Genomic DNA, 14,792 nt, shown 5'->3' on the forward strand with positions numbered 1-14,792 from the left:
AAGCACATCCGTACAATGGGAGGAAATGCAACACTACTGTTATTTCCTCTAGCAGTGATGGTCCAACTAAAATCAGAACACACAGTTCACGAAGAACAAAGATCAAATCTGTGAGATATCTCAAGTAGATTGTTGTGATATCTTGCGAAATGTTTAAAATTCCATCCTTATATTATTTATGCATTATTTTGAGAAATTACAGTACATAGTTCCTGTCAATACAATGCAGCTTTTAGAAAGTGTTTTATTAATGCAAAATAAATGATTGAAGCATTATTTCTGGCATGCTGGATTGCCACTCAAAGAAGTGCTTCATTCATGCATGTGAATCGACTGTGACATATCTTTGTGATGATGATTGATATGTGGTCCTTAAGGGCCATTTAAGTAATGAAAAGCACTTTGCATCACTTCAAATCTGTGTAATTACCATTCATATTCCTCTCTCACACACAAATGCATCCTATTCTGAAGTATTTTCTCACTGTGAGACTCACGTTGACATCACACGTCTGAGGAGATCAGGTGGCTCTGCTTGGCGCACACAGATCCTCTTGGGTGCAAAAGCACATTTTTAATTCATCAAGGACCTCATTAGTTAATCACCATCAAAGATCAGCCAGTGATACGATGACAGAGCAGGTAGAATCGCTTCCAATTCCTAGGTGTTCTAACACCTAAAATTCTAATAAAAAAGAAAGTTTGAGAATATCTTGCCAGGAGTCTGTTCAGTATCTCATCCCAGAAGGCGCCTGATGAGAGCCGTCTTCAGTCTCATTTGGATTCTCTCTTTTGCTCTTTTCTGTCTGCACTTTAACTTTTAATGTCATCAGCTGGAGTGTCTGCCAAATACATATCGTGATTAAAATGATTATCCACAGTGTGGATAAATAGACTTACAATCCTCCTGTGCAAATCTTATTGCAAATATGCAAAGACATTTTTGTAATCAATAAACAATTAACAATATTGTGTTTTTTTATTGTATATCCTGTGAGTTATATGTGTATATGTATAGAAAGAAGTGTTTTATGCTCACCAAGGCTGCAAAAAATACAGTAAAAACAGATTTTTAAAAATATATATTCAAATGTAATTTACTCCTGTGATGGCAAAACTAAATTTGATCCTTCAAAAATCTTTTTTTTTTTGTGGAAACTGATGCATTTATTTCAGATTCTTTTCAGAAGCTGTGATACATTTTCAGATTCTTTGATGAACAGAAATTTCTAAATAATTATTTACTTTTGTAACATTTCTTTTGTAAATGTCTTTACTTCAATTTGATCCATTTATCCTTGCCGTCATTGCTGATTAAAAGTATTAATTTCTTTCAAATAGAAATGAATAAATAAATAAATAGCAGTAATATTACAGTAATAGTAGTAGTAATAATAATCATATATACTAATATATACTAGATACTACTAGCACCAGATACATGCTTATAATATAATGTACTACTACTAATAATAATAATCTTAATGAGCATTCACTTTCGAATGGTAATGTACATGCAGAATGTTTAATTAACTAATAAGTGTTGATTAAACAGAGTGAAAGAGATCGTAAAAGATCATCTAGTTTGCCAGTTCAATTAGATATTTTAACATCTCAAAAAATACTTGTATGGAATAAAAACAGCACAACTTTAGAGTCTCAGCTTTATTTTGGTAAGTCTTTTCCAGTTCAGTTTCAACATGAGAGCTTGTGGGACTCGTGAAATTTGACATTTCTGATGTTTGACACTGATTGCGCACACCTACAAAACATCCCGATGGACAGGGTATTACTTCTGATCAAATCTAGAATAATCTTAATGGCTTTGGCATTATTAACATTCATGACGAGTTTCTGCAGAACATGAGCATGTGCAAGAACAGAATATTTAAGATCACCACTTAATAAATATGGGAATTTGGAACATTCGACCATGCCGTGTGACGTCTTCAAGAAGAAGAAGAACGACAAGGCAAGGAAGAAAACAAAGATGTGAAAAAAAAACGTCAAAGCTAGCGGTTCCCTCCACACGTGAATGACACCATAAAACCAAAGGCAACATCTACATTCTGTGAAAACGAATCATTAAAAGAGAAGTACAATCTTCTCCCTACATTGTAGTGATTTTAGGGAAAAAAAAGTTCATCACCCACCTAATACACCTAAAAGATGCAAAGATAGAACATCAATACCCCCGAAAGGCAATGTTAAGAGGCCAGTGTATTTCCATTAAGTAACTATACATATATGTAGGCACGTTTGACAAATGAAGCTGAATCACACACATGGCGTGGCTCGAAACAACCTACATATGCAACTACTGTGCACTTTCTAAATATAGGGAAATCACACGAGGCAGCAATACAATACAAGAGGGACAAAACAGTGCTGGCTACATCGGTAGAGGAAATGTAATTTACAGTAAAACAACATGCCCCTTTGATCGTGGACACTTCTCATTCGGTAATAGAATAAATATTTTATGCTATGGCTAATCCTCCAGGCGTTTACATTCTAACCCTAGACTGAAAGCAGAAAGCTTGAAGTAAAGAGTACAGACAATGTTAGGTCCCACATGTGTAAGATGGTATGTTGTTTTAGACTAGTGTTTTTAAATAATCTTTTCTTCGCTTTGCTTTTCTTTTTTTTGTTTTAAATGAATCTCTCCTAAACTAAACTGGCCTCTTTCTGACATGAGACACTTGTACATTCAAAAAACATCCCCTCGGTTAAACACTGTGGAAGACCGGTGAGAAACTTCTCTGTGGTGCCTTTGTATCTCAGGTCAGAAGAGGGGCCTTAGTTAGCCTTTAAATAGGGAGAGAGTGGAGGTACTCTGTTCAGAGGTCATGATGATTTGGTCATGACACCAATTTTAACATCGAATCGTCCCTGGTAGCGATCCTTGTCGCTGTAATAAATGTTTTCCCCAAACACTTTGCACTCCACGCGGATCTCCGTGTTCAGGGTGATGTTGACGAACTGGATGGCCACCAGGGGCTGCAGGTAGTGAGAGTGCAGGCGCTTCCCGTAGTAGGGGTAATACTGAAGGGGAAAGCCTTCGCCGATACCGTAGTACTTCACTTCGCCGAGCTTACCTGCATCCTCTTCTTTCTGCAGGTGTTTCAGAGGAGACCAGAGAATATGCACTGCCAGTTAGCAACATCTTACAGAGCAAATAAGAGTATTCAGTGAAGCAGCGAACTGATCGCTCACCTTGTTTGTGCAGTGGAGAGGAATCACGTTGGGCTGGACTTTGTGCTTTGCCTCCTCTGGAATGCTTTCATTTGACGATGGTGGCTAAAAGAAAAATAATAAATAATTTAATAAAAACAAATTAGACTTGCATGCAACATGATATGGGTAGTTGACGTATCGATGTGTCCTATGGTGTGACCTCTAACATTGAAGATAAACCACTCTCATGCTATTTGTAACTCTAAGAATGAAGATACATTTTTCTCATGTTATTTGTATGATAAGGATTTTTTTCTACATTTTTGCTATGTCACACCATAGGACACAGTCCAATTTTTATTTGTCAACTACCCATATATATATATATATATATATATATTAGTGCTGTCAAACAATTAATTGCGATTAATCACATCCAAAATAAAAGTTTTTGTTTGCATAATATATGTGTGCGTTCTGTGTATATTTATTATGCATATATAAAGACACAGACATACAGCATATATTTTGAAAATATTTACATGTATATATTTATATTCATATAAATTATATCATATATAAATATATTTAATATATAAACGTAATATATTTTTCTTACCTATATATACATGCATGTGTGTGTATTTATATATATATATATATATATATATATAATATACACAGTACACACACATATATTATGTAAACAAAAACTTTTATTTTGGATGCAATTAATCATGATTAATCATTTGACAACACTAATATATATATATATATATACTTTGTTAGAAAAATGTTAAAATAATAAACAACAACAACAACTAATACTACTACTACTATTATTATCATCATCATTGCTATTGTTAAATAAAATGATCAATAAATGATTAATAATAAAATAATTTGTAATATATTGTAAATAATAAACATTTAGCAATTTGCACTGGCTACCAATATCCGCTTACATAAAATTCAAGGCATTGTTGTTTTCCCACAAAACCACCTCTGGCTCTGTACCGCTTTCCCTAAATTCATTACTTCAGACTTATGTTCCCTCTAGAAGCTTGCGTTACGCAAGTGAACATCGCCTCATTGTTCATCCCAAAGAGCCACAAAATCACTTTCACGGACTTTTAAATTAAATGTTCCCTCCTGGTGGAATGACCTGCCCAACTCAATCCGAGCAGCTGAGTCCTTAGCCATCTTCAAGAATCGGCTAAAAACACATCTCTTCCATCTTTATTTGACCCTCTAACTCTAGCACTCTCTATTCTAATTCTATTCTTTAAAAAAAAATTATTAATAAAATAAAAAATCTTATCCCTTTTAGACTTGCACTCTATTCATTTACTAACTGCTTGTTTTCTTTAAAAAACAAAACAAAAACTAACTAACACTAGCTTCTCTGTAAGAATCGTTTTGTATTCTATCTGTTTTCTTTTTATTTATTATACAATTAGCAAAAGCAAAAAAGGCCTCTAACACTAGCCTGCTCTATTCTTTTTCTATTCTGTCTGTTTTCTTTTTATTTATTATATAATAAAAACAAAAGCCTTGCTACGTGTTCTACGTTAAGCTAACTGAGACTTGTTATAGCACTTGCATATCATTGCTCTTTTGTTGATTTTGATTGCTTCCATTGTCCTCATTTGTAAGTCGCTTTGGATAAAAGCATCTGCTAATTGACTACATGTAAATGTAAATAATGAACAATAAACAAATACAATAATAATAATTTGTATTATTATTTTTGCTGTTATTGCATAAAATGTTATTATTATTAATTTATTATTATTATTAAATAGAATGATCAATAAATCAATAATAATAAAATAATTGGTCAAATTTTGTAAATAATGAACAATAATAATAATAATAATTTGTATCATTGTTTTGTTATCGCAGAATATTTAATTATTATTATTATTATTATTATTAAATACAAATATCAATACTCAATAATAAAATATTTCGTAAGAAAAATAATAAATTGAATGAATGAATTAAATAATTAATGTAATTCTTGAAGTAACCACAAAAAATAAAACAAGTCAGTTGATATGGAATAGCAAAATAGTATGTGTATATGTACATAATACTGTAAATACTGTAATACAAGAAATTATTGTGAAATTATGCATTATAAAAATTAACCTTTAGTCAGTTAATTCATTGTCTACAGAAATGTATGAGGCAAAATATCATTTTGTGAATATTGTTGTATGGATTTAACAAACCTTGGGTCTAAAGTTCACAATCCTGTTGAGCTTGATAATCAAGCAGGGTTTTCCATCTGAGAATCCAAAATTACGATCCTCAATGCCAGAACAGGGTCCTAGCCACGACCTCGAAAACTGGCATGCCTTTCTGACACCCATGTCACTCTCTAGATCACCTCTATTCTTGTATTCCCCGGGTTGATCTGTCAAAAACAAATTATATATATATATATATATATATATATAAATATTTGTGTGTGTGTGTGTGTGTGTGTGTGTGTGTGTGTGTGTGTGAAATTCTACATATTTAAAGAAATATGTTCTCAAAGGGATGTGAAAAAGATCACATGAGAGCACATCCATATTCATTTGGGACTCAAGTAACAGAAAACAAATGTGTAATCTGGTACCTCCACAGTCCTCAAACGTCATCATGTCCGCCTGTTTTTCTGTGTCATAGGAGTCTAGGAATTCTTTCATGGCTTTGGTGTATGTCCTGAAGGTATCATCATCATCCGGACTGACGATCAGCTCACCCTTGTCTGAACGTGGGTAGTGAGTGAGCCCTGTGCACAGATTTAAAAAACAAAACAAAAAAAAAAACACAAATACAAGGAATTCATTTCTTTGCATTTTTGGAAAGACACATTTGTCAGACAGTAAATCTTTGGACTTTCATTTGACTCATATGTATTAAGTCTTTAAATGTCTCAGTCTGTCCCTAATTGTTCTTTGGAATATCAGCAATCACTGTGCAATTCAGGGGAATTTTGTCAAGTTTTGATAAAGTTTTCATAATTTCACATCTAATATTGCTTAACCTCAGCTGTTTAGACTCTCCAAAACGTTGGATGATTCTTACAAGAATTTGTTTGGCAAACACCTTTACATTATTCCTTCAAGTCTAAAACCAATTTCATGCTTGACTCTACATCTAATAAGCTTTTAATGATCATATTTAGAGATAAAAATGTACAAATACATTTTTTTTTTTACTTTATTTGAAGGAATAAGCAAAATAGTGCAACCATTATTTCACTTTAGAATTGCATGAATCTTCTCAAAATAACTGCACAAAATATTAGCAGTTAAAAGCTGGTGAGATTCAAATGCACCTGACAAAAGGACAATGCTTATCTGAAGAATCTGTTTGATTACTGAAGTGGTTCTGCATTGCAAACAAAATCAAATTGCATCTTTTGTAGCAGAATCACATGTGAAAGAAAGCATCCTGAAAACAGTTTTTAGTCCACAAAGCTTGAACGCTCCTGGTCTCGCAATGACTCAGAGATGTAAATAAATCATAAAGGAACATGCTGTGATTCATAGAGCAAGAAAGAGAATAAATGCTCAAATCTTTGCAATGCATGTTTTGGATCATTCATGATCAATTTCCCTAAATAAGCCTTGCTAAGAAAAGAGGTGTCAGTTTTGTATGTGTCTGAAAGGTGTCTGACACAGTCAGTCTGTTTCCCCTAACCTCACATGCCTTCTGTTCTACCAAGAAAACATGTGAAATATATCAGCTGTGACGTAAAATGGCCAGATTATCAATTCCCACGAGCCCAGCACTCTCTTAGCCCTTGATCTGGTCTCTGAACCCACCAAATGTTTGTCAGATTGATCCAATCCTTCAAGCCTCATTTTAAACTGCAAGAGGAACAGCGACTCTGACAGGAACAGCGAGTCCAAGCCCTCATCATGGTACCAGATTGGTTACCGAAATCGATGACCTTAAGTAGGATGATGTGCTAACCTTTCAAACCCCGTGAAAACTAAATTATTTTTTGTGGCTTTTAACAAATTCTCTACCAGGAAAATTAATCAAAATATTGACTCATGTGTGCATATACATATTTTGAAAACAAAACTAGTTTTTTTTGTGGCTTTTAAAAAAATTCTCTACCAGGAAAATGAATCAACATATTGACTCATGTGTACACATATACATATTTTTGTTCAATAAAATGTTCTCTTGCATAAAAATGTCCATTTTGCCAAATACCACTGCCATTGACTAGCAATAGCAAGTAGCATGTTAGAGTTTTGCTAGGCTTTAACTAAAAAAAAAAAAACTGACCTTTTAAATCCGTTTAAAATGACTCAAAACTCTCTGATTCAACAGAAAACACTTTAGAAAAAAAAAGGTGTAGATACAATTTTCACTCTGAATTTGCTAGTAAATTTCAATTACTTACTAAGAAACAGCAAGTAATGTGTTGAATTAAACATGACATTTTGAAGTAGAAATACTAAAATAGTATTTCCTTGTAAAACATACTCCACAAATTATTTTTAAATAAAGTCCGTCAAATTATTTCATGAAGTCTTCAAAAAAAGTATAAAGACCAATTCTCTATTACAACATTTCTGGTTGTAATTTTAGTCCTTTATTATTTATTTATTTTATTATTATTTTTTAAATGATAGACTTTACATATTCCAATAATCTTTGTTTTAGTAACAATTTCAAAAATGTATTTTTACACTGTAGGAAAGAAATAAAGCCCTTCAAATTATTTCATGAAGTTTTTAAAAGGTGTAATAAATTGAAACTAAAAAGACAACCTATTTTTTTTATAATACAAAATTAGAAAAGTGCCATATTTTGATGTTTTTTAAATTTAAATTTTAGTCATAATATTTTTTATTTGATAAATTATTAATTATTTTTGAAATGATAGACTTTGTATATAATTTCACCCCTGCAGTTCTATCATAAATCCCTAAGACTTCACAAACCCTACGATATTACTTCAGCTTACACTCGCAATGAATTATACGAAAGATATAAAAGACAGGACAGCCGCTGCAATAGAGCTGTTACCTGGAGGGGCTACTCTGTCCTGCCAGGTGGGTTTGTAATCGCTCAGGGTGAGGAGGAGAATCTGGATGGTGCCGATAAAGATCCCAGCCAGGCAGCCATAAAAGATGAGATAGAAGAGGAAGATTTTTGCTGTGGAGAGAGAGAGAAAGAGAGAGACAGGATATATTTCAGTATGTGGAGACATTTTGTGATGCTGTAATTGCATTTAATGATTCATTCTTTTTGTTTTTGATCATTTCATATTTGAACTGATGGTTGAAAGTTTTATGCTGTATAGCAAGTGTGTTCTTTCCTTGGAGAAAAGACAATTCAAATAAACACAAAATGTTTATTGGAACTATAGTCTTATTTATACGTATACAACCTATATTTCTAGAATAGATGCATAAAAGAAAGAGTTTTATTGGAAATGGAGCAATCTGATCCCAGGAAGCCCACTGATGCTACATCAAACATGTGAATCTGCTGACACCATACCAGCAATACAAATGTCCTCACAGTCTGTCCCCAGAAAATATAGAGGTGCCAGCATGACAGGACATGATGAGTAATCTCAATGTCTCAAACATAAACAATGTGTATGGGCATCGCAGTGCAATGGAACCAGTAAGGTCATATCTTACGTTCTTTCCCAACCAGTCAAACCAGTCTGTTCACTTTATCCCATAATAATTCACAGACACCCTGTTGAGATGATGCACGTTCAAATTAGTTCCAATGAAATCATTACAGTGCTAAACTATATTTCAGTTACCCATGCGCAGTTAGGCAAGGGCACAAGGTCTGTGTTGTTTCCAGTGGTGCATAAAGCAATGTCAGAGGGTCACCGGAGCGAATGTCAACGTATTAGATGATGCAATGGCCATCAGAAATCTCAGGAGATGGACTGACTTCTGGGTTTATATGTGTCCTTGCTCATGTAGAAGCTAATTATGCATTGCTTTGCAAGCGCACGACGACTCATTTTGGACACCCATCGTCAGGAACTTTACACTTAATAGCTCTTGCATGGATTTTATGTCCACACTCGACTGGCTAGACACATTCAATAGATACTCTGAGATGAAATTATATGAACTGGAAAGCAGATTCTGTTCTTTAGCAAGACAACACAGTTAACTTTTGACATTAGGCAGGCTACTTTTGTAAAATCGAAGGCATCAATTAGAAACTGTTGCTACCTCAAAAACATGACGTCAAGATTCAGTGCAACCTTAGATGAATCAGTCAGACCCAAAAGACTAGGCCTTTCACCTTGAGTCACCTTGAACAATGATGCATTTTTAACCCTTTCCACGTGTATCACGTTAATAATGACAAGTATGCTAATTAAATGACATGCTGATTGATTTCATGGCAAGCACAGACATGAAACAAGCAGCTTTTTAACAAACACCTAACCTTTTACCTTCTCGTTATTTGTTTATTTATTTAATTATTTCTGAGGAAAATCATTTTATTAAATTTCATTTTAGCAGCGAGCAGCAAAAAATCGAACTGATCAATAATCTGAAGCTGTCCTTTGTTGACCTTTGCTCCTCTATTAGCATCGCTTTCACGCACAGCGTTCGTTATACATTCATATATATTTATATTTAGGAAGAAAATCGAAAACACATACAGCGTGCCTAAAGACCGAGTGGTCTCAACGAAACAGGTGGGATACGGAGAACAGCGACAAATAAGCCTACTTGTTTAAAAATGCTTTGAACTGCCAAAATGCATCCATTAACACGGCAAATCGTGAGTTGGGCATGTATATGGATGTATGAAAGTCCGCGAGACATTTGCTGCAAAGTCAAATCACACAGGTTGCATCGTGACCAGACTGGCAGTCAGTCTATCTGTACCTGCTGCTATAGAAACGGCGATGACAGGTATCACAGCGCTGTCCAACGTGCTGAAATCGAGCTATACTGTCAGTATGACATCTATAGGTTATACTTACACCAACTACCACCGGTGCGTCCCAGAAATTCCTTCTTCTCCGAATCCCATATAAACTTCTTCCATCCTCCATCATCTTTATTTTGAGCAGGCATGGTGTACTGTAAGGTTTTGTTTATCCCCTTGGGCAGCGAATTCCCCTCGTGTCTCCTTTCTTGCCTCCTTTAGAACACTACACCCCTTCCTGGAGCACTATGCCCACCGTGACATGGAGCCGTACCCGGCTCTCTCCAAGGTGCCCCGCGTAATATATCCAGCGGAGCGCCTAAGTCCCGCCCACCGCCACCCAGAGCAAATCAGAGCCCGAGCCTCCAATCACGTAACACGGTCGTGCAGCTCACGAAATTGGGGTGGGAATCACTTTACAATAGCGTTGCGTAGAAAGACGTAGAAGCCGCTGTAAGAACGGGACAGGTTGAAGGGAGTGATGTAAAAACGCATGACGCAAGAAGTGGGGGAACGGAGCTAGGATGCCCGACGGCGCTGTTTTTAGGCTTTTCAGTCAGTTATATTTAGACAGTGCATGCAGATGGATGAACATATGCCTCTTTACACTGGAAAATGTTTTCATTATTATGTCATAACAGTCTGTTTCCTTCTGTCTATTAAACTTGCCATAATACCAGTTTCTGTCATTTCTACTTGCGTTTTAAGTTGCAGCACGGTTTTCTTCTATGCTCATTCATTTCAAAATGGTACAAAAAGTGCAATTTGCAAAGTGCTTTTACTTAAACACCTCTTTGATTCTACTTGTAAAGTATCTGGAATGAACAATAAAAAATAATAAGTATGCAGACAAAGGTAAACTACGTGGACCAAAAGTTTGAGGAAAAAAGTGGAGTGGAAAATGATATAAGATGGGGGCAGTCATAGCCTAATGGATAGAGAGTTGGACTTGTAACCCAAAGGTCGTGGGTTTGAGTCTCAGGTCTGTCAGGGATTGTGGGGGGAGTGAATAACCAGTGCTCTCTCCACCTTTAATACCACGACTGAGGTGAGACCCTTGAGCAAGGCACCAAACCCTGAGCTATTCTGGGTGTGCGTGCACTTGGATGGGTGAAATACAGAGCACAAATTCTGAGTATGGGTCACTTCACTTCACTTATGAATAGGCACTATATTTGAGCTAGTATGAGAACATTTGAATGTCGTTGACCATCACAATGAATTCCTTTGTAAGAAAGGTCAGATGTTTTTAGTTTCACTGAAACACAAGTTGATCTTTGTATCATTCTCAAATCATGCTGGAAAACAAAATCAAATAAAGTTTTACACAAGCTAATATTCAAAAGACAGACATGTCAAAGGAATTCTGGAGATTTACATTTATTCATTTAGTCTAGCAGACACTTTTATCCAAAGCGACTTACAATTGTGGAATACATCAATCGATTCATCTTAAAGAGGCACAGTTTCAGGCATCACAGATCACATTAATTTTTAGTTTTTAACTATGACTATAACTCTGCTGTATGGTTAGAGCACTGCAACAACTCCATAAAAACACACGTGCATACAGAAGTGTAGGAATGTGAAATGAAGGATGATTTGAAAAGATAAGAAAATAGGAAGAAAGGGCATAGAAGTTTCTAGAAGGGAAGTGATATTGATTGCTACACCCGTACGAGTGCACAGAGGTGCATGAACACACACCCACCCACCCACACATGCACCCTTGACCAAGCACTGAGCCACCTTGGAACAGTGTTTACATGTATACAGAGCGTAGACTGAATCACAAATACAAAAGAGGCAGAGCCGTCAATGTCAAAAATGTCAAATACGGAATTTTCAAGATCACATTTGTCAAACTCAAGGTGAGTTCATAATGAGACACTAAGCACTAAATCATTCTCTGACAGTCCACATTATGAGAATTTATGGCTGATATTCCTGACCACACACACACAGAGATGCAGGCTTTGTTCTCTCTAATGTGTAACACCTAAGACACAGTTTTACAATTTACAGTTGACACCAAAAGTCCTCATTCTAAATCTGAGTCATATATAAAGAAAAGGAATTAATATTATAATGATTAATATAAGATATGCTTTTGTTTAGTAGGCATATATATAGGCCTACATTTTAACCTCACATACTTTCTCTGTCCTTCATCTAGTATGGATCATCAATGTAGGCCTGACATTGATCTACTTTACTCATATCCTGAAATAATCTCATTAAAAATAGAAATACTGTAAGAGTTGTATATGAAAAAAAGAGAAAAAGGACAGAAAGTCTTTTCTGGCTGGTGTCCCAACAAAGAGTTGTAGATCAGAAGATAAGACATCGTCACACCAAACACTGACTTCCTCTGCTGATGTTCCAGGTGATATAACTATTTTAGATTACTCAGCAAAGATGTTGGAGGAATGTGAAATTTAATATGGATGGTACAGATTCATTAGTAGCCTAAGCACTGTAATGTTTAAATGAATGAGGAAGACACAAGCTTATTCAGATGTAGTAAAAACGATGCACAGGGATTCAGTTGGTAAATTTTTAGGGACACTTTTTTTTTCTTTGGAACAGCTCACCAAAAAATAAAAATTTGCTCAAATTTGTAATTCAGGATGTATATGAGTTTGTTTCTTCACTGGAACAGATTTGGAGAAATGTAGCGTTACTGTACATCACTTGCTCACCAATGAATCCTCTGCAGTGAATGGGTGTCGTCAGAATGAGATTTCAAACAGTTGATATAAAAATCACAATAATCCATAAGTAATCCTCACGAATCCAGTCCAACTATTAATGTCTTGTAAAGTGAAAAGCAGCACGAAACAAATCAAGGGCAGTTTAAATTTAAACCATTATAACCATTATAATGTTCCTTCAATGAAAAATATGCTTCCTCCCCTGATGTCCTCTCATATCAAAAATCCATAGAAATATTTGTTTAGAACTATTTTGGAGTTCACTTGTAGTCCAAACTGATAAGCAGTGCTTAATCTGTGCATATTTCTCTCCTGATTCAGGCCAGACAACGTTTTCACCAGAGAAAGAAATATTATAGATAGACATTGGTGAGCAAGTGATGTAATGTTACATTTCTCCAAATCTGTTCCACTGAAGAAATAAACTCATCTACATATCGAATGTCCTGTGGATAAGTAAATTTTCAAGAAATTTTCTTTTTCTTTTTTTTTTTGCATGAACTATTCCATTAAACTCCAGAATACTTGATTCTGATTGGTCAAGTACAGAATTATGTGGTCAAAATAATAATAAAATACAATAAATAAATAAATAACGGTTTCGTGTCTATCATTTTATGTTATGGTCTCTTTCTTCTCACTTAATATAATTTCTACTAAAGTAAATATGTCATGTCCATCTATTTATTTAATTTGTAAGTTTCCATATAATAAGTGGGATAATGTACAGTCAGCTGGTCATTATTGGAATACAATCTCAGATAATTTACTGATCATCCTGTCTGGGTTTTTGTTTTTTTTGTTTTTTGCCATAATGACCGACTTGACTGTAAATGATCCCTTACATAGATTATCTTTGTTATATAATATCTCTGGGGAATCAACCACATCCTTTCTTGCATATTTGCCTTGACAAGGAAGGCCTTTAGTGCTTGCGCCGAATTTGAAAGCATGATGAGTGCACTTCTATTCCATTATTTCACACTAATGCCATGTCCTGGAGGTGCTTGAAGGTGTTTTTGTCTTCCAAACACCTTGAAGCATCTTCAAGGACCCTCAACATGAATAAACATCTTTTTTAAGAGCATGAAGTAAGTTTGTCTCTCCATCAAATAATAAGTCTCGTCTGTCACCACAGAAGACACTCGCTGAGTCACTGCCTCTGTTGCCATGGCAACTAGCTCAACGGTATCTATGTACGATGGGCTTGGAATTTACAGGAGCACCAAGAGAGGTGCAAGAGACTCATCGCAACACTTCAGACAGATGCTTTTTGCCGCTTTTCCCATCCAGTCAGTCACCATAGGCAAAATATAACAGGATTCCACTCCATGACCTCATTGTTTCAAGCTGTGTCTAAATGCAGCAGTGGTCGTTGCTAAAAGTTTAATATAGAAATGAGTTATACTTAGTGGATCAATATGGAGATAGCATTTTTGCTAATGCACGATATGCATGCACAATAAGGTGTCTTTTGGTTGTTAAACTCCATCTGGGTTTACAGGACACACTAATGGATACTTATTTTGTATTTCTTAGTTTTTCAGAATGTGCAAGGCCTTTTTAAAGGAATAATTCAGCCAAAATGTTACATTTGTGGAACTTTACCCACCTTCAGGCCATCCAAGATGTAGATGAGTTTGATTTGGAGAAATTTAGCATTACGTCATCAATTTGTCCTCTGCAGTCAATGGGTGCCGTCAGAATGAGAGATCAAAGAGCTGATCAAATTCTACCAACATATTTGTTTATAACTGTTTAGGACTGCTTGATCTGTGCATTTTTCTCTCCTAATTCAGACAAGACAACTTTTCACTGGAGAAAGCAATATTATTGATAGAGGACTGGTATTTTAGCCAGAAGAAAAGACTTGAAGATAAAAATAATGATTGATTTATTACAAACAAGCAGTTTTTCACTTCATAAGACATTAATCGATGGACTTGGGTCATGACAGTTATT

At 35.1% G+C, this 14,792-nt stretch overlaps 1 protein-coding gene across 1 annotated transcript; it reads right to left on the minus strand.

Annotated features, from left to right (window-relative positions):
* Positions 1-1,650: 1,650 nt before the first annotated feature.
* Positions 1,651-10,407, minus strand: atp1b1b (ATPase Na+/K+ transporting subunit beta 1b). Its single transcript, XM_058792613.1, has 6 exons — positions 10,172-10,407; positions 8,224-8,352; positions 5,807-5,962; positions 5,415-5,599; positions 3,217-3,300; positions 1,651-3,114 (listed from the first exon to the last, which is right to left on the minus strand). Exons 1-6 carry the CDS (start codon positions 10,263-10,265, stop codon positions 2,848-2,850), a joined length of 915 nt encoding a protein of 304 aa, XP_058648596.1. The 5' UTR covers positions 10,266-10,407; the 3' UTR covers positions 1,651-2,847.
* Between the last annotated feature and the right edge of the window lie 4,385 nt (positions 10,408-14,792).

The sequence above is a fragment of the Onychostoma macrolepis genome, chromosome 01 (assembly GCF_012432095.1).
Source record: "Onychostoma macrolepis isolate SWU-2019 chromosome 01, ASM1243209v1, whole genome shotgun sequence".
NCBI lineage: Eukaryota > Metazoa > Chordata > Actinopteri > Cypriniformes > Cyprinidae > Onychostoma > Onychostoma macrolepis.